We start from the raw sequence: 21,819 nt of genomic DNA on the forward strand, positions 1-21,819 counted from the left end.
TAATACAAAATCTTTCCCCTTTTCAGGGTCTTTGCCATCTGGCACCTACGCCTGCCATTTTCTGAGGTTACTCAAAGGAAATAATTTTGTCCTTCTCTGGTACAAAATCAAACTCAGATCTCTTATTTCTTGATTTCTCTGTTCATCCTGCCTTCTGGAATCACTGTCTTCCCATTGTTCCCATGAAACTGTAGGTTCCTGGCTGTCCTCTGACCACTCCTTGCCTGGGCATCCCTCCCCATCGTGGGCATCCTCTCAAGGCTTTGCCTGGTCTGCTTCTCTTTCTGATCCTCCATTTCCCAACATGGCACCATGATGCTCCCACTCACCCAGGCTCCCCCACCCCGGGAGTTAACTGACAGTTCTCTTGGCACTGCTTCCTAATATCCAATCAGCTTTTGAGGCTATCAGATTCTGTATAACATTCCTAAGACTTGCGCTTCCCTTCACATGTCCGTCTCCTTTACTCTGGAAACAGGACCTCACTGACTGAGCCCTAGTCAGTTACAATGGCTCCCTGCGGACCAGCTCTTCATTTTCTGGTACATCCTGCAGCCTGAGGCCAGATGAAGACCTTTCTCTTCATGTCCCCTCCTTGTCCAAGAATCAGTACATGCCCTGCTGAATCCAACCTCAGTGCCCCTTACCCAGAATGACTTTGCCCTTTGTAAGCCAAATCTACTACTTTCTCCAAGATCCAACATGAAATTCGTTCTCAGATGATGCCTTCCCTTCCCAATCGAATCCCCTTCCACAGTGGATTTTAAATTCCTCAGCAGTCATATCAGGATCACTCTCTTATGTTCATGTACTGTAAATAGAGGGCAGTTCTTTTAGAGGCCACGGTACTGAGGGGCCAGTGAAAGGGTCTCCATAAATGTTTGCTGAATTGAACTGAATTCACTGCAGCTCTTCCAAAGCTTAATGTTAATGATATAAAGATTGAGGAGAAACAGAAAGCACATCTTGCTTCAGCTGTAACAGTTATTCCTTTAATTTCTTAAACTATAAGAACAGAAATAGATATACACTAAAAGCATTTTTTATTAGAAACATCAATGGAACAAAATCATTATATATTCTTCTTAGTTTTGTCTCCTCTGACGTTTCTGGTGATCTTATCACTCTGATTACAAAGGGGTCTTTTGGCATCTGAGGAGCTAAAATTGATGACAATGGGGAGACTCAAATATGTGAAGGATGAGTTGTGTCCAAAAAACCGTGGGTCAGAGAGATATTTTCCAAATGGGAAATGAATTCTGACAGGAAGCTGCCTGCTGGGAAATGAAGGAAGGCTTTGAAAAGCTAGTAATCATGATCAAATTTTAGTTGTGTTGACTAGTTTGAAAGACACATGTGGAATCTACAATATAGAAGTTGTTCTGAAAAGAACATAATTATGCAGAAGTAAAAGCCAAAGAGCTTTTAAAATTTAAGCATCCACATTGTCTAATGTGTTAATATGTCATAGGTAACACGTCTGTCTTACAAAGTAACTGAGTTCAAGAGTTCTTTGTTAGGCTCATAAATCTTACCTCCTTTATATCAAGATTAGCTCCTGACTAGGTAAAACTAGCAGGAAGTTGCTTTAGTAAGACAGATTGTTTAAATAAAAAATCCTATGTAAAAATTAAAATCATACATATGTTCCTGTACCTAATCTCCTCTGTATTATTTCTTTCTAATCATATGTGAAATGTTTTCATTCACTTACTAAGCATTTATTGAGCACTGTCCAAAGCTCCAGGGATTCGATGATTCCTACCCAGAAGGAACTCACAAATCAAAGATAGGTGCTTCTAGGCTTGGTGGAAAGAAATGGAGAGTAAAGGACAGGAAATAACTAAAAAGGAAGAAATAACACTACATAAGAAATTTCATGTTTATACCTAAATTAATTGAAGAATACAACAAATCAATGTCAAATAAAGCCAGCAAAGATCATAGTCTGCCAAATTGATCATAGTCAGAATTCAATTTTCCGAAATTCTCATGTCTGGATGTGTCAAGCTAAGACAGCAGTGAGCGACAGTTCAGAACATTTTAAGATGCTGAAAAACAGTGACGGTGTAGACAGAACCTACAGATAAGAAATGGTCTCTACATTTATTTCACAAGAAATACAACTGTGGATACTTTTGTCTCCTAGTTTTCTTTGGCAATAACTTGTTCATCACCATAAAATAAATTTAGAATTATGTTATTATACCATTGTAAAACAATTTTAAAAGAGTAAGAAGGAATCATTACAGAAATTTTAGAAAACATACAAATGGTCAGAAGTGATTCATATGACCAAATCCTAACAATTCTACAGGAAATTGTAGTACAACAAAGAAAATCTTGGAATGAAGCAATATGCTCTAATAACAATTTTAGGGAAAATAGAATAAAATGCAACTGCAAATGCAAACTTACTTGGTGGCCCGGGATGGCCTCCCCTTCCTTCCTTCCTTGCAGAATCCGAGCCCCTCCCATCCTCCACAGGATGTAGGACCACCACACACCCCAGCAACTGCTCCCTTTTCTGAACTGCTTATTTCATCTCACCCCGTGGATCTAGGCAGTGAATAACCTGCTACTGTTTACTTTCCTTTTTTTTTTTTTTTTTTTGGCTTTTTTCCCCAAATAGATCATATGCTGTCTCCTGAGGACAGGAAGTGTGCCTTCAATTTCTCTGTATCCCCAGCAACTAGGAAGCACCCTTCACACGATAAATGTTTGTTGATGAAAACACATATGATCACTTTAATTTTAATATTTATGTGAACATTAACAAAATAGGGTTGGTTAATCTTTTGAAGAAAGGATCTGAGGTTAAAATTTTTAATGCTATATATTTTGCCTTATTTGGCAAGATCTCTGAAGGATTCAATATAACCGTGTATTATTTAGACAGGTAAAAATTATAAGAAATGAAACCATTCCCATTAAAAAATAAAAATTTATATATTCTGAATGTTTAAATCTCTTTAAACTTAGATACAGTACACAGAGAACAAAAGACGGTCAAACCTTTCACTAACCAATAACCCTTATTTGTATCTCCTTTTCCTCTGCCAAACCCCAATTTATAGTCATTCCAACACATCCAAAGAGGAACACTGTTTAAAAAAATTTTTAATAACAAACAGTTTTAAATAAGGCACAATTGTCCTAAATGAACTGGACCCACACATTTTTTGAATTCTACCTACCACACCCACACACTTAGCCTATTTAAACTTCAGACTCCCCAGTTCAAATGTCAGTGGCACTGGAGTGTCAGAGAGAAAAATCACGTGGGTAATCTGAGCTACACTAGCAGATTAGAGACTGAGTGTGTCAGGGGAAGTGTGGGGGGCACAAGTTTCCAGGACTCTTAGATGGCCCCACTATTCACTCTGAAAACAATTCCTTTCCCATCTCTTGCTGGTACCCATGTCTCTGTAACATTCTGCGAGTAGACAGATGTAAGGCTTTAAATACAAACACCCCTATGCTGTCAGCATTGTTTGGTGCTTCCCTAGAACCCCCTTGACCCTGTCCTCACTGCTGGTATCCAGGATCCGTGTGATTTGGGAGAAAAGGATCTCACCCACTCTCGCAGTGCCAGGGTGTGCTCTACCAATCAGCAGGGTGCCAGTGCCTTGCCCGCAGTGACTGGTTCTTAGATTAGCAGATACTCCTGGCCCCCATAATTAGCTCAGGGGTGTCCCACCACCTTGGAGAGAAGCCCAGGACTTCTGACTCCCCTTCTAAATAGAGCAGCTCTCTCACCTGGGGCTAGGGAGATGGTGGGTGTGAGGGCTAGAGCTGCTGCAGTCAGTGTCACAACCATTAGGAGCATCAGAACAAGATCACTTTGGAACTGGGGGCAAAGGCAAGGCTGAAAGAGCACCCCAGCTCTGACTGAATTATCCCCAAGCCAAAGCCACCTCTTCAGGGTTCAGTTGTGAGAGCCGACACATTTCCTTTATCACTTACAGCAACTTGAGTTCCAATCAGTCACAAATTTACATCTTAGAAGGCAACAGACTGATTCCAAATTGCATCACAAGGTTCACTCAAGTCATATCAGACAGATCCTGTCTTGAAATCAGGTGCTGATTTAGAGACTGACATACGAGCCCTAGGCATCTAAAGGAGGAAAAGATGTCAGAGAGACAGATAAGGCACTTTAGAAAACGATGAACAGTTCAAAAAATGTTAACTTATGCCCCAATTTTGCCTATGCCTTGGTTGTTAGAAAGCCCAAGTTCTAAAAGAGATTAATTCTTCAATTGTAGGATTTTAGACTCTCTGGCAGGGGTGACTGGAAAGATATTTTGGAGCAGGGGTCTTGCTGGGAACCCCTCAGATTACAAACTCCCCAGAGGAGGCACCAGCACACTGGCTTTAAACTCCCTTCAGATCTGAATGGCCCCACTAATAGATTTTCCTTCCCTAAACCTTAACTACTCATATAGTTGGGGCTGCACATTATAACCAGTTGCTCTTTCACTTAAAATTTTTGAAGTCAAACCCCTGACTTTTGAGGTTCCAAGCCTGGACGTAGCTGACAAAACCCAGGGACAGAGCTGCGTCCGTCTCAGGGCTCCTGCACCCACGGGTTCCTCCTCCAGGCAGTTCCTCAGAGGCACCAAGAGCCTTTCCTGCCCGGGTTTCACACACCCTGTGCATTTCGCCTGAGAAGCTCTCCGCACGGCCTGGCCTTCCCCACCCTCCTCGCGGGACTGAGCCAACTAGATCCCCAGGGCTTTGCTGAAACGCCCCTTCTCCAAGAAGCCATCTGACCCCCATCCATGTCACTTAGGACCCCGGTTGTAAGCAGTCATGACATCCTTTGCTTTTCTAACATAGCAAGTAGAGAGATTTGTGATGATCTTGTTTTAGTGCAATTATTTCCCTAAGCGCTGTTTTCCTGATGAGACGATACCTGAGTATGGAGGCAGGAACAGTCTGTAAGGCCCGGATTTGCTTAATGATTTCTTGATTTCTGCTGTTTAGTGAGATTCCTCTGTCTCCTTCCTTAGGGCAATGCGCATGCCTGATACCAGCCAGCTTGCACACAGCTCACACCTACCACCAGTCATCGATGTCCTCAGCCAACACCTCTGCCCTTCCCACCCCTCCCCTCCACCAACAGGGCGTCTGCTACTGCCTCACGGTGTTAATGCTTGGCCTTTTCTAGAAGTAATGAGTTCAGAAGCAGTAAAGGAAAGAAGTGATGAAAAGCAGGGCCAGCTTAGGGGAGCAATCCTCAGGGAATAAACTCCACACAGGGCTGCTCTGCCTCCACGGTGACACCCCAGCCCCACACAACTCCCCTCGCTCCGCCTTAATCTCTTATTTCACTGTAGTCATCTGAATCATCTATATTTGTTTGAGTTAATAAGCATTTAATAAGCATTTTCTTTTAATAATGCAAATACCTGTGGGAGGATTAAGAAACTATCAGTTAAGTACACATTAGTATGAATTAGTTTAATCCAAAGTACCTCCCTACTAACATCCAGCTGAGATCAGCTCCACTGATGAAACGAGAGCTTGGATGGGGTGTGGGAGAGGGGTAAATGGCAGGTGATCTGGGAGCTGTGTGACATGAGGACACTGGGGGCCTCTGAGGTAGGAGGACAAGGAGGAAGGGATAAGCTTAGAGCCTGGAAAGGCAGAGGAAAGGCTCCGCCTCCTTCTCCCTGTATTTTAACACTAACAGGACCCACAGGCATTAGGGTGCGGGCCACCTGCTCTAGGGATGCAAGGAGCTGGCGGGCTCACCTGGGAAACTAAGCACCACTCTATCATGCTGTCGGGCATCACACTCCAGGCTCCAGGTCCAACTTCCCTGAACTTTAGAAACCAATCTGTTCTTAGTTGGGGGCTATACTGTGTCACTTCCAAAGGGGAAAACCTCTGTACTAAACTCACAATAGGTGTGCAGTACACACCTGTTTATGTGATGCATCAACAGTGTACAGTCTGATCACTGCCTCAAGGAACCCGAACCCTGAGCAGAAACTCAGAAGGATGAAACAAAAGGAAAGGTTTCTTTCTGATCATCTTCCAAGACCTTCATGGAGTTTGTGAGTGAGAGTGGCGGCGTGTCGAATTATGCATTATAATGGTTCGACCATTATTGCGTATGGTCCTCAGGAGGTTTATGATATGAAATATTCCTACTATGAAAAAAGAGATTTTGGTTTTGTATCATGCCCCTGCAAAATGAGGCAGGTATACGTACATATCGAGATAAAAGTACCCCGTGGAGCTGAGCAGAGAACCGTCTTCTGTACAACGCTCTCCTGGATTCATTACAACTAGGAGTTCTCTTCCTGGTGGGCACCCCCTGGGGGGCTCCTCCTGCTATCTTTCAGATTAAAGTATTTGTTTATTTTTTCAGTGGCCGACTAAAGACAAATCTGCAAGCTAAGGATAAAGACACTTCAAACTCTGCCTTTGAAGCCTGTTTCACGTCAAGTAATTGACTTCCCTCCTAGGGACCAATTATAGATCAGGAGGAAAACGAGGCTCATAGCTTTCATGAGAAAACCAGAGACGGAAACATGGTTCGTACCCTGCTTGCTTTCTTGTAGAGACAAAGGTGTGTCTCCTTCCTGTACGTTAAAGAAATATCATCGTGTTTAGCAAAATAAAAATATCTCTAATGTGCTTGTCCCTCCCCTTCATACTTTAGGAATGTTAACCCCAGCTCACCCAAAAATATCAAGCAGCCAGAAACCAAAGACAGGGTCTTGATAAGAAGGAAAAGTACAGAATTCCCTAAAAAGAGGGGTAACAGGATCTCAGCAATGTAGTCTCCCTCCTGCCTACTTGTCCCTACTACGTAACTTCCAATCGCCACAACCCTGTGGCACTCTGATGCCCATTAGGTGAAAAAAAATTCTGGATACTCACACAACAGTGTTAGAATTAATGGATGAGGTGACAAGGCATTGTTAAAAGTAGGAACTCTGGAATCCGCAGAACAGACCCTGCATTCTGGCTCGGAGAACAGGAAGTTTCTACCCTTTTCTTTAAGCCCTGCTGCAATATAAAATGCGGTGATGAAAACAGCCACCCTGGAGTTGCTAGAAACAGTAAAAAAACAAAGCACGAAAATTTTTAGCAGTAGTAGGATGACAACATCCTAAGGGTGACCTCACACAGAATCCAGTGTCTTAACTCTCAAGGTCAGCTGGACCAAGCATGTGCTAGCCTCCCACTCTGATAAGGGATGGAGAGCTCCCAGAGGCCTCGAATGGGGCTAAGCTTGCAGAGGAGCTATAGTCACTCCCAGGGTACACAAGAAAGACAAAATTCTCCTTTGAGTTTCACCACCTGAGAAACACTTGAAGTGCCCTTTCTCTCTCCCCCCCACCCCCGCCCCCATCTCCCTGTTTCTCTGTCTCTGTCTCTCTCTCGATCAGATAGAAGATAGTTAGGAAGGGAAATAGCCTTCCCTGTCACCCCTGGACAGAGAAGTTGGTTCAGTACATATAATTCCCCAAATTTCCCAAATGCCTGGGTAAATTCCCTCAGCACTATAAATATCCAAAGTGTTTAGTCTGTGTTTTAGGAATAACGAAAAAGAACAGTACCTAGAATTAGTCATCAAGCTAAAATAACTCAATCAATCTCAGTTTAGGCAAATATGAGAGCACTTAATTTGCAATAATTTCATGACAGATCTCCTACCTAAGAAAGGTCAAAACTCAGCCTCTCCAGTATTTCTGGCACGAAGGTATGCGGATGTACCATTTTCCTGCTGCATATGGTAGGGGTCTCAAGGGAAGACATTATCCTCCACTCTACCAAAATCCATATAGGGTTCTAGCAGATGCGATGTAATTTATAGCAATCCAATAATTTTAATTATAAACTAAATTTCCTTAAGCTGGTCATAAAAATGTATAGTTGATACACACAGAAGAATGAATGTATGTTAACAAACAGCTACATTATGAAACATGATAATAAAACCAAACCCTGCAACCCCAGCCCAACCTAAGAACTAGAAAATGACCGATATTTTTGCCGCTGCCTGCGTGCTCCTTCCTGACCTCGGTCCTGTGCCTTGCCTTCAAAAGTAATCGCTCTCTTAAGTTGTGAATATATCATTGCCTTGCTTTTCAAAATAATTTTTTTGTTGCAAATATGGATCTTCAGGTGTATATTATTTAGTTTGGCTAAACACTGCAAAAATTTTGAGACCTTTACCTCCAAGTGGAGCTGAAGCTGGCACCGCAGAGCACAGAGTGGCTCAGCTGTCGCCATTCTCCCTTAACAGGCATCATGGGCCCCGCCCCTCATCTCTCAAGAGAATCAGCCCAAGTGCGAAGGCCTCTCCTGGCTTCTGCCCACAGGAGTCATGAAATTTCCTTCATTCTCAGTACAGGTATCTGTCTACCCAGCTGTTGTCTGAAATGGGGTGGAACCTTCTGCCCAACCAATATGAATCTAACTGCTAGACATTACTAGTTTGCACAGAGTGGACTTGAGGCTCACCGCCATATTGGTCACTGGAGAAGTCCTCCTGCCTGAAGGGGACAGAGCACAACCCAGGACAGCTGTGAACCTCCCTGATGGCTCTTCATTAACAAGCACACCAAGGCAGAGGACTGTTAGGCCTGGTTGACCATATCATTTGGTCAACATATTCACTAATTCCCCTGGACTTCCTTCAACTTCTGGTAAGAACCATGATTTCCTCACCATTCTTCCAGCAAGCCATGCCACTGTCAGCATCCCATCCTATTGATAAAACTGGTAAGAACTGCAAAGGGTCTGAGAGCTCAGTTTCCTGGCAAGTTACCAAGGTGGCCTGCCACAGTTTCACGGATGCTGGCAGAAGATCCAGGTCTGCTGGCTCCGAGGCAAAGGACGTCATCACTCACGGCACGGTGGGCATCACGAGTATCACACATATCATAACAAAAGGCAGTCATCGCCTTACTCCTAAGATTTGTAGAAATAAGAGAGGTCCACAGAGTTCACACAGTCTACCGTTATTTGTTATACTTCAATTAAACATTTCATACAAAAAGTTCTTAATTGTATGATTGTTTTAAATTCTATCTTGAACCCAGCAGTGACAATCATACTTGTAGAGCCTTGTGGAGGAACATGTGTCTGTGTGCTGCAAAGTATCCCCCAAAAGATACGTGTTTGTTAGCACTAACATATATGTGGTTTGCAGGTTCAGAAGTTTTGAAGGAATCTTTCTGACTCAGTTTTTTTTTCTCTAGTAAGCAAGAACAATAATTTTTCTCTGTAATATTAGCTTCAAATTTAATTAATAATTCTAAAAGACATAACGATCTGCTGTGAGCTAGAACTATAAAAATACTGAAAGTTCTAGCCAAGGTCTGTATGGCCAGCAAGCTTCCTCAGTATGATATAAGCTCATCTTTCCAGTGATGCCCCAATTTTACATTATCCTACAATTTGCACCTTTTCTTCCCAAATCTGCCAGTTTTCTCATGTTACTAATGTACTGACCTCTTCTTTACATTACCCTGTAATTGATGCCTTTTCTTTAAGTCCATCCCATTCCCTGCATTACCAATAGACTGACCTCCCCTTTATCATGCCCTGCAATTTACACCTTTCCCCCCTGACTCCATCAGATTTCCCAGGCCGCTACTAATGTACTGACATCTCACAATTCGCACCGCATTTCTTGCAATTTATACTTATTTTTCAGAAAAGCCGGGGGAAAGCTGACTTGTGACTGTGTCTAGGGCTGAAGACCGAGACTGCTGAGCGTGAGGGCTCCGCCACAACCCTTTGCACAGTGCCCCCGACTTAGGATGTGATCAAATACGAGGATCTGGGTCCTGGGCTGATGGCTACGTACGTGACAGAAAGGAGATGTACGTTTTATAATCTGTCCTTTAGGAAAGCTTCGCAGAGGCTCCGCAGGATGAGAAGAGTCTCTAACAACTAGCTTAACATATACATTGAACACATTCTTTTTTACTGCGTTCATATGGAGAGAGACTTTTTCATATAATTACCACCTTCCTCAGTTCGTACCACTGCTATTTGCCGTATTTCCTTCCGGTCACTCGGAAGTAAGACTTTCTGCAGAATGTGCTACCTACGTTGAGTCTTAAGTGAGTTCGAGTCGGTGAGACAGAGGGAGGGAGGATGAAGACAATTACAGATACAGAATGCCTCATGTGCAGAGGCACAGAGGTGCAGGTCCCAATCCTTTAAGGAACTAGAAATATTTCAGTGGTTGGAGAGCAGTCTGAGTAGGAAGGCGCCTGAAGCAGATAATCCAAGAGTGCCACTGGCAGGTAGGAATCTAGTCAATCTACGTAACTAGGAGCCATTCAAGAGTTTTAAGCTTGAAGAGTGACGTGCTCCTGTTTGAAACCAGAATAAACTCTCAGTCCCGTTTTCTGAATTCTACACCCATATCTTCACTTCCTACTGAGCACCTCTCTCTGGGCGTCTCCTCAGACTCTACGTGTTCTAAACACTTTAGGTTGTCTTTTGCCTCAGAACTGCTGAGCTTTCTCTTTCCTTGTGTTACTTTTCTGGGTGCACGGTATTACCATCTACCCAGTCACCCATACCAGGATCCTCTAAATAAACTTCTTTCTTAGCCACCTATAACCAGATTTTGTTATCACCCAAGTCTGTCTCGGGTGTTCCCTCCTCACCAGCCTTGACCCATGTCTGCGGTAACACATGCCGCAGATGGGATGGCTCACACAACGGCAATTTAGGTGCTTATAATTCTGGAGGCTGGAAGTCTGAGACCAAGATGTCAGCAGGGTTGGATTCTTCTGAGGCCGACGGCCATCTTCTCCACGCATCTTCTCATGGCCTTCCCTCTGTGTCTGTGCCTTAATTTACTCTTCTTACAAGGACACCAGTCATTTGGGACTAGGGCCCACCCTGATGATCTCATTTAACTTAATTAACTTTTTAAAGACCCTGTCTCCAAGTAGTTAGAGTGAAGTCCTAGGAGTCAGGACTTCAACATGGAAATTTTAGGGGAACACAGTTCAGCCCATAACACATACCCTATCATCTCCTCACAAGCTCATTGTACGTTCTCCTGATTTGTTTCCCTACCTCAGTATCGTCTCCATTCTGATGTACCTCAGGATATCTTTCCCCACACAATTTAAAATCTCTAAAACTGCGGTGCATCTTACCCTGGCTGGTATCTCAGCATTGTGTCCCAGTTTAAAGGGCAGAATTTTTTTTTCATCCGTGGCACACGGTAAGAGGGTGCCCTGGGATCTGTGGTGTCTTCAACTTAATGACACGGCACTGTACTCCAGGAAAGGGTGTGGCAGTTTTTTTGATCTGCTGTTTTAATTAAAAGTCCTCCACCTTAGCAATGGGTAAATTCTAAGTACTATCTCAAAGAAAAAGAACATCTCAAAAGGCACCCCTTCATACATTAAGACACTGAGTAACGATATTGAGCTCCAACTGTGCACTTTAATTTACCAGTCTCAAGACAGTGAGCCGGAAGAACTCCAGTTGGCAGAAAGCTCTGTGAAGCTATATCATGAATAATGACATTCAGGTCCCAAAACTCAGTAATAAAAAGAACCTGATTGTTACCACTTTTCGTACAACTGCTTCTACATTTGTAATTAAGTCTGTGCCTTCTCTCCAACACCGTGCAATGCTGATCACTTACAACATGGGTCGGAGGGAAAAGACTTGAGGCCCTGCTATTTCAAAAGATAGAAGAAAGATTCTAGCCTGCATTTGGGACACACGCAAGAGTATTTTGAGACAGTAATCGTTCACTAGATGAACCCTTGTGGTAACTGTGGTATTTGGGGTTTGTAATGCTTTCACAGTGTTTACAAGGTCAAATCTAAATTCATACATTGAAAATGTGTTCTATTTTCACTGCGAAGTATGGGCTGAATCGATTTATTTGCTTATTTTCAAATGCATCTACTGGCCTTTAGAAGCCATTATTTACATAAAGGTCCTTTTGAACTTTACAAACGTATTGGATGCTACCTACTGTCCAAATATTTTAATAAGGTATTAGGCATGTACAAAGCAACAATCTATTTCCAAAATAAGAAAATGAAAGATGGAAATCATTGCTGAATGCCTTCCTTAACCATATTTTTAAAATAATCATTTTCCCAGATTTCTTTCTATCATCCTGAATTAAAATACACTTTCTTAAAATATTAAACCATATGAATATCTAAATCTATTTTCAGTGTTTTATACAAAGAGCAGAGAGTACATTTTTCACAGCTATCAATATGTCTTCTTTGGGCAGGTATTTTATTTATTGATTATTACAACCCAGCGTCTGATTCTTTTAAATTGACCTAAGAGACAGTTAACAAATGTGAAGGTTTATCTTAACCTTCTTTGAGGTCTAAATTCACTTTTCATCTTGGCTTTTCTCATTTTCACCTTGTACCTGATTACTTTATGAGGCATATGTCTCTTTCTTCCTTTAATTGCTTTTTGTACTTCCTTTTTCATTCTGTTTTTTTTTTAAGTTGCTTGTTGCTAAGCAATGTGCATAACATTAGGACATACATTCATTATCCTTGACTACTGTCTACTTGGTATTATTTTCCTTTATTCTTTTACCTCATTTGAATTGATCTAAGCTATACTTTGTTTTCTCTTGACCTTTCTCTTTGCCAAAACATATTCCCCCCTTTTCCTGCCCTTTGATCAGTATTCAATAGCTATTGTATTCGATATTTAGCCCCATTTTTTTCTATTCTCTGTTGTTTCTGTTAAGCTCTGGTGGACGGGCTCGTATCACTAGACTGTTTTTTTTTTTTTTTTAGTCTACTCTGCCTCACTCCTTTTGTTCGCAGTTAAAGACGTAAGGAAGACATCTCTTCTGTGAAAGTCAGGGCGCTTTCTTTTCCCTTTATCACGTGAGCCATTCCAGATGCTGCTTTTTTTCAGTACCATAGCACCTGTTCTCTCTTCCTCGTTTACTTGTTTACTTTAGCGATTACAATATTAACTGTGGTATAATCTGTGAAGCCAAATTCAACTTGAATTTGGTCTATTTTTCGGTGAACTACAACGTATTTAATTTCCTCAGCTATGGTTAGCTGCCAAAAACAAAAAGCTCCCCCAGAAGACCAAGCAACAGAACAAAAAACCAAATGTTGATTGCTTACATATACCATAATTTTCTTTTACATACATGTCTGAATAAATATTTTTTGAAGAACACAAAGAGCACACTTCACCTTTACCAAACCAAGCTAACTCGTAGGCTAACCTGTACTGCTGGGCTCATGCAGACTCTCGTTCCAATTCTTACTCCTGGAGACAATGATTTCTGAGTAGGGTGTGGATCGGTTTATGATATAAGATTACCTGATATTCAGCTTGACTTACTCTGGCTATAACCTCATAAGGTTTTCCTTTTTCTAATTATAAAAAGAAAAAAAGTGATGATTCTTCCCCTATTACAACACAGGGATGTTATGGAGTTGCAGACGAAGTTTAAGCAAGATTGATTATGGATAAATTCTCTGGAACAAAGTTGTTCTATCAGAAATGTCAGATATGCGTAAGAGTCTACATGTTAATATTAGTGTATCCGCTTTCACATCTGGCCTATTAGTACTTTTCAAGTTCCATTCAATACAAACTTTGCAAGCATACCGTTCTTAATATTTATTTGTATGACTCCTTGAATACTGGACTGCGGAGTCAGATGAAAGAGCTCAAATTAATTGACATCATAGTCAAAGATTCTTACCACATTTCAAATTGATCCTACACTGAGGAGTTGCTTCCATTTTTTTCTTTTGAAGGTGGTTTATAGTTAAGTTGAAAAATAATAGTGGAAACTAAGTAATAAAATGGGGAAAATGTTAATTACTTAAAAGAAAACAAATGATTAAAAACATGTCTATAAACTCTATGGCTTACAGAGAGGCAGTGAGTGTAGCTGTTAAGAGGACAGGCGTTAGGGTCAGTCAGCTTGGTTACCTCAGCTATTTCATTTAAATGAAAACTAGTAACACTTCTGGGCCAGTAGACCATAGCGCTTAAGAATGCGAGCTTGAAAATTTATAAGGAAATGCACTGAGCTAAGGGCAGTCAATACAATTCTGAAGAAGTTACAAAGTTCGAGAACTTACACTTCTAGATATTAAGATACTACAAAGCCACAAGTAAGAGAATGTGGTACTGGCACAAGGGCAAATAGATCCATGCTAAATAACAGAGTCCAGAGAGGAGCTGCTGTTATAGTCTCTCAAGTCTAAAGGTAGTCCAGAGGCAGAATTCCTTCCTCCTCAGGGAATCTCAGTCTTTTCCTTATGTCCTCTTACTAATTAGATGAGGCCCACCCACATTAGGGAGAGTCATCTGCTTTACTCAAAGTCTACTGATTTAAATGTTAATCACATCCTAAAAACATCTTCACAGCAACATGTAGACTCGTGTTTGATGAACATGGCCTAGTCAGGTTCACACATAAAATTAACTATCATACTTGCATTAGGCAAAGATTGCTAAGAAAAAGCCAAAAAAAAAAAAGGCTAAAGCTTTTGATAAATTGATAAATTGGACTTCATTAAAATAAGGAAAGAAAATGTAAAAAAACGGAAAATGAAAGTCACAGACTGGGGGTTGTATCTGGAATACATAGCAATCTCTTACAACTCAGTAATTTTAAAAAATGAATAGAAATATGGGCAAAAGATTTGAACATACACTTCATTACAAGAGATATGGATGGCAAACAAGGACAAAAACCCCAACTGTTTAAGTCATTAGTCATTAGGGAAGTATGAATTAAAAGTACAATGAAATACTACTATACCCCTGTTAGAAGTGGCTAAAAACTAAAACAAAACAAAAAATTAACAATATCTAGTGCTAGTAACAATGTACAGCAACTGGCAGTCTCATGTTCTGCTAGTGGGGATGCAAAACGGTACAGCCGCTGCAGAAAATAGTTTGCCAGTTTCTTTATAAAATTAAAACATACATCTACCATATGACTCAGAAATCACACATAGTAACTCAAAAGAAATGAGGACAAATATCCAAACAAAAACCTGAACACTAATGTTTATATAGTGGTATTATTCATAATCTCTCCAAACTGGAAACAACCAAAGGTCCATAGATAAACAAACTATGGTACACCTATACAACAGAATGTGACTCAGCATTTAAAAGGAATTAACCCTTGATATGTGCGTCGGCATGGATGAATTTCAGATGCATTATGTGAGGGGAAAGGAGCCCAACAGAAAAGATTACAAAGTGTATGATTCCATTTACATGACATTCTGGAAAAGGCAGTAATATAGGGGTTTAAAAAAACAAAACAGTGGTGCCAGAGACTGGGGAGAGGGAGGGAACTGAAAGGACAGGAGTATTTTGTATGTTGATTGTAGTGCTGGTTACACAACTGTATATATTTGTCAAAACCCGTATGACTACAATACACCTATTAGAGAATTCTACAATCTGTAAGTTATACCTCGATAAACCTGATTTTAAAATATTGACAATGAAAACCAAAAAGGTGAAAAAATATTACATTAGGATAAAACTTAGGGAAGAAAAATAAAAATATGAGTTCAAAAGGAAAGGATGTAAAATTTCAAACTGGTAAAGAACCATTCACATAATTTTAAACGCTTGTTCACACATTTTTGAAAGAAAAATGATGAGTGTCAAATCACTGTAGTACGTAGGCTCCACTGGATACATTTAAGAGTGACATAACAGTTTTCTTTTTAAATATCAATGTGTACAACACACTGGAAATTATATGCTTTGCAACCATTAAACTTACTTTGAAAAGTTATAGCCATCAACCTATAAATACGCCAAGAAAAGCATAGCTTTTAAGAATCCTCTTAGGGAAATAGCCCTAGAACACAGCTTCCCAAAACTCTGCCACAGATGGTTTGCATGTGTGCCAAGATATTGTGCCCCAAAGTCTCTTGGGCAGGCAGGCTGTTTGCCTTCAGCCAAAAGCAACTTGTCTGTTTACCTAAATGTGCTTTATAAATAACCTCATTGTCTCTGAATGCAATAAGGTGAAAAAGATTGTAAGACACTGCCCTAGAGAAATTCTTGCAAATGTGTACAGATGCAAAGATACAAGAAAACCTGCTGCAGCATTAATTGAAATAGTGATAGTGAGTAACTGAAAGCAGCTTAAATGTCCATCCGCAGGTGAATGGACAAATAAAATGTAGAATTACCTTTCAATGAGATTTTACGTTGCAATGATAATAAATGAACTACAAGAGCTCCATGTATCTTTATGGATGGATCTCAAAAACTTAGTGAGTGTAAAAAATCAAGGTCATGATTACATACAATATGATACCATGTATAAAACATTTGAAAACATGTAAAGCAGGATAACATAGTGTTAATGAATAAATATCTATGCAGTAGTATTAAAACATGCACAAGATTGATAACTACCAAAATATTGATCACATGGTTCTCTCTAGAGAGAAAGGGTGAGGAATAAGGGAAGGATACATAGGGGTTTTCAACTCTTTGTGTAATATTTGATTTTTTAAAAAAATCTGAAGCAAATATGACAAAATTTAAAACTAAAGAAAGCTAAGTAGCTAAAATGCAAGTGTTATATTACTATCTGTACTGTTCTGGATTTAGAATATTTCCAGTGGACACAAAACAATGAAACTATGTATTTGGTATCCTGAAATTTGGCAGGAGTCCTGATTTACTGCAGATGTAATGATTTATAGCATATACAGAATCTTCAGGGTCCAAAGGATCAGAATACTTGATCAAGCCTAGAGAATACATATACACATTATTAACTTTTTAGTTAGCTAATTACTGGAGCCTAAACCCAAGGTCAGTCTGGAACTCCTCCTCAAATTCTAAGAAACCCAAAGGAAATCTGATGCGTTTGAATTGATATAGACCAAATATCACAGCTAAGATAAAAAACTTAATTATCTGCAGTCTTTAATAAATTAATTTGCTGATTCATCCAACAAGAACTAAATGACCACGTGCTTTGTGCTAACTTGAACGTCCAGAGGTAACCAAGACAGAACAGACACATTCATCACTGCTCTCGTGAAGTTTTATAGTCAAGTGTAAGAAACAGACAATAAGCGAACAAAGTAAAAAGACTGTCTTGGAGACTGGTAAATGCCATGAATGACATAAAACTGGGAGGTAGAGATTCACTGTTGAGGGGAAGAGTGAGAGCGTGAAGCCACTTTGGCCTCTCTGATGATGCAGTGCTTAAACAGGGAACTGTAGGGCAAAGACCCAGAATAGAAGGTAGCAAAGGTAACAACCAGACCCAGGGGACCACATAAGCATAGCAAAAGAAACAGAAGCTTTCCAAGCCTATGGAAATACAAGGACATTTATTATCACGTAGTAGTTTAAAAGTTTTACAATTCTTTTTAAAAAGTTAAAATTAGAAATAACTTGTTTCATATCCATGAGCACTTAAAGTATCACATCTCAGTTCTCTACCTTGACTTTTTACCTGGTATTTCAGTAAAAAAGGTTCTTTGGTATTACACCGAAATAAAATAATACTGAAAATAAAGTAACAAGGAATCGTCAAGGTATTTACTGAATGACACCAGTAAAAATCAACTTTTGTCTAACATATGTGCTAACCACTTAGAAAAGACAACAGACTGTAAATATATTCTTGGGAACAGGTGTTATGGAATAAAGCAAGCACGCTCAGGCAGGGATCAAAAAAGCAGGTGACTATGAACAGTAAAATAATATTACAGTAAGACATTAAACATCTGTATCATATTTCAGCACATGTGTTAACACTCAAACTTTTCTCGAAGCTATAATGTATTTTCTTGGGAATGGATATAGCGAATAGTGGAGTTCTTCATTTCAATCAGAAAAAAATAATCTAAAGTAGACTTAGGTACACTCGATCAGCTGTATTAGTTATCAGTTATATCCCAGATGGCCATCTAGGGGCCTTTAAAAGCCATTCCCTACGTCACTGCCTAATACACGGAGGTAGACAATATGGTTAACACAATGAGAATTACAAGGAAGGAAGCAAAACAGAAAATGCTGCTGTCTTTCCTCATTATACCACAGTGCAGTGATACCTTCTCTGCTTGCAGTTACAATTGCTACATCTCTGAAGATACCAAAAGGAAGCATAGAAAGAATAGTGAAACTAAAATTAGTGACCAAGGACCAGACAAGTCTTCTGTAGGAAGATGGGGAAAAAAGAAAAAAACCAACTCAGAGCCTCTAATTCAGAAACACAAAGGCTGAGAAAAGCCAATGAGATCAGGAAAAGTTTGCATGTGACGATTAGAATCAATTTCCAAACCTGAAAATTAAGAACCATGAAATAACACTGAAGATTAAAAGAAGTTATATGAAGAAAATTTTTAATCACAGTTGTATGGAAACATATGAAACATCTTATCCATGAGGTGGAACAAGATGAACATAGTTTTAAAAAATCAATAAAGTGTTTGATAAACCATGGATTCTGAAGCCTGGATTTGAATTCGGATTTACTAGTTACTAGTTGTGCAACCCTGGACAAGTTTCTTAACCTCTCTGTTTCTCATCTATGAAGTTGTTGTGAGGGTGAAATGAATAAATGAATAAATAACAGAGCTTGCCACATAGTAAATGCTTAAAAAAACCTTAGCCACAGCTCCATGTGCAGAAGCAAGTTAACATATCAGGTGTGATTGCCATCTTGCTTATAAGGATGGCCCTTGGCTGGCATCTGGGAACCTGGATTTCTGGAAGCTTCCCACCAGCATTAACTCATACGAGTGGGTCACTGTGCCAAAAACTGTTTGTGCAACAATATAGTTTATGTTGAACACCTGCTTTCCTTCTGGGAGTCTGAAATTTTGGTACATGCCAGGCAGAGACTGCCTATGTGATCATCCCACAATAAAAATTCTGGGAGCTGAGTCTCTAACGAGCTTCCCTGGTTGGCAACCTTCCACACATGATATCACAACTTGTTGGAGGAATTAAGCACGTCCTGCGTGACTTCGCTGAGAGAGGATCCTTGGAAGCTTGCACCTGGCTTCTCCTGGATTGAGCCCGGAGTGCTTTTCTCTTTGCTAATCTTGCTTTGTATCCTTTCACTGTAACAAATTGTAGCCCAAAGTACAGTTGTATGCTGAGTCCTTCCAGCAAATAATCAAAACTGGTGGTGGTCTTGGGGACGCATCGACATACTCAGCCATAGATTACTATCATCAATTATTTTATATTAAGTTTAAGTATAGTAAAAAAGTACATTTTAATAAATCTGAAAGTCAAATTCAAGAAAAGTGATTTTTAGGTATAATACCTTGATGAAAATAGAAAACACTGTGTTGTTTCTTTTCATAAGTAAATGATGAAATAAAAAAGTTGAGATTCAGTAGCATGTTCATTAAATTATATCACTATTTCCTGATAAAATGCTTTTATGTCACATGAAAATATTTAGCTGTTACACCTTTCTAAATGATATTCAAGGCAAGAAAAATAAGTGGTCAGAAATACTTGGGCACATCCTTCAAATAGCAATAAAAGATACAGCAAAACTAAAATGCCAGAATCACTCAATTATAGAAATGCATCACTAATTTTATATATTTTCTACGTATCTTACAAATAAGTGGTTAGTCCTTCCCAAAACTTAATAAATCCAATGTTCTGTCCAAACTTAATAAACTGAATGTCCTGTCTAATAAGTAAGTATTTGGAAAAGAGAATTTAGAGAAAAAGTACTTAATAATTCATGTGAATTTCTGTTTTTGGATAATCAGATGAATTCCTCCACTGAAAAAAAAAAACAAAAATGGTAAATAAGATACTAAAACAAAACTACCTTAAAGACCATGAGTTAAAAAGATAGTGAGGGCAAGCCATATTCTCGAAGCAGCCCAAATCCAGAGTTTAGCGGAAAGTCAGCATGCCAAAGCTACGTTTGCCCTGAGGGTATTGGTCCATAGCTGCATTTGAGCTTTGGTTTGATGGCTTCATGGGAGAAGATCCAGGGCTTGCCCGATATGGATCATCTCACAGGATAACTTCCTCACATTAAGCTGATGCCCAAAGGTAACATGAAAGTAGTCTTGAGAGAAGAAGTAAAAGAAAAATAAAAAGAAAAGAAAACAAAGTTAAGCCATCTCTGAAAGGTTATGGCTGCTGTCTGCCCTCATGTAGGCTGGTACCTTGGATCTAAGCATATCTTGAGTGGGTACAGAAATTTCAACCTGTGAACTTGTTTTAACATGGTCCTGTACTGACAGTACACACACATACACAAATATCTTAAGCAAAATATTAGCAAATTGGATCCATGTATAAAAAAGAGAATAGCATGACCAAATTGTGTTTATACTAAAATATGTCATTCAGCATATTAATAGATTAAAGAAAAAAATCATTACCTTGATACAGAAAAAGTATGTAATAAAATTTAATGCTCATTCTTGATAGACTAGGAAGAAACTTCGTTAATCTGACACAGGATCTAATTATAAAACATCTATAAATACAATCAAAATAAGTGATAAAATGTTGAAGTCCTTCTTTCTCCCTGAGTCTGGGAACAAGACAGTATCCCCACTAGAAGTTCTAGCCAGTGTAGTAAGTCTAGAAAAAGAAATTAAAGACAGGATTGAAAAGGAAGAAAGAAAATGTTACTCTTTTACACTGACATCATAATTTTCCTAGAAATACCTTTAAAAATTTACAGGTAAATTTAATAAGGTTGCTAGACATAAGATCAATATATAAAAATCAATTACATTTCTATTTAATTTTTTCTACAAGTAATTTAAAAAACAATTTTCAAAAGCTACCATTTTAACAGCTACAAAACTATAAAGTATTTTATTATTAACTTGAAAATTGCTAAGAGACTAAATCTTAATTGTTCTCACCATAAAAAAAAGAAACAATCATTATGTGACCTGATAGAGTTGTTAGCTAACACTACAGGGGTGGATCATATTGCAAAAATATCAATGTATCATATCAACATATTATACACCTTAAACTTACACAAAATTATATGTCAATTATATCTTAATAAAAAACTATAAAATATGTAGGAATAAATCGAACACAAAAAGAGAAAAACCTATTTGCAATATAGAGTAGTGATTAAAAGCACAAACTATATCCAGGTACCTTGTTTTAGAATCCTATTTCTGCAATTTACTAGCTGTGGGATCTTGGGCAATTCAATTAACCTCTATGTGCCTCAGTTTCCTGTATGAAATATCAAGTATTACTAGGACTACTTCATAAGGTTGTTGGGAAGACTGAATACAAAGTAACAGAAGGAGGCCTGGAACACAGGAAACCCTTAGAATGCTTTATTAAGTGAAAACCAATATGATTATAGTGATGACAGTGATAGTATTATGGTGTAGAAAACTATAAAATTTTTCTGAAAGGCTTTAATGAATACTTAATTAAATGGAAAATATACCATGTTCATGGATAGAAAGACAGTAGCGTTAACATGTCAATTCTCCAGAAAATTGATCTGTAGATTTATTACAATGTTAATTAAAATCTGAACAGGGCTCTTGACTCTCAACAAGACAGTTCTAGAATGTATATGGAAAAGCAAAAAGCTGGGTATAATCAATACAACGTTTAAGAACAAAAGTAAAGTAGGCGACTCACCCTACAGATAGTAACATTTTATGAGGACAGTGTGGTTAAGTGACCAAAGGAACAGAATATAAAATTTATAAGTAAGGGCAGCATGGCAGGGTTATAGAGGAAAGTGGGTACGATCAGTAAAAAGAGCTGAAAACATTGGTTATCCACATGGAAAAACAGTGAAATTAGGTCCCC

At 39.2% G+C, this 21,819-nt stretch overlaps 1 protein-coding gene across 22 annotated transcripts in view; it reads right to left on the reverse strand.

Moving 5' to 3' along the window:
* Positions 1-21,819, reverse strand: part of EFCAB11 (EF-hand calcium binding domain 11) — a 226,936-nt gene that overhangs the window by 154,639 nt on the left and 50,478 nt on the right. For 4 of the 22 annotated variants that reach the window (XM_072963574.1, XM_072963570.1, XM_072963573.1 and 1 more), the window contains 3 exons: positions 8,795-8,937; positions 6,898-7,070; positions 2,805-4,119 (listed from right to left, as the gene is read on the reverse strand). The exons of 11 other annotated variants lie outside the window; for them this stretch is intronic. In XM_072963574.1, coding sequence (XP_072819675.1) covers positions 6,913-7,070; positions 8,795-8,937 — 301 coding nt within the window. In that variant the 3' untranslated portion in view covers positions 2,805-4,119; positions 6,898-6,912. Of the gene's footprint in view, positions 1-2,804; positions 4,120-6,897; positions 7,071-8,794; positions 8,938-13,767; positions 13,815-20,409; positions 20,602-21,819 lie in introns of those variants that run through there. 7 more of the 22 variants (XM_072963578.1, XM_072963575.1, XM_072963571.1 and 4 more) reach the window with 6 other exon arrangements.

The sequence above is a fragment of the Vicugna pacos genome, chromosome 6 (assembly GCF_048564905.1).
Source record: "Vicugna pacos chromosome 6, VicPac4, whole genome shotgun sequence".
Classification (NCBI taxonomy): domain Eukaryota; kingdom Metazoa; phylum Chordata; class Mammalia; order Artiodactyla; family Camelidae; genus Vicugna; species Vicugna pacos.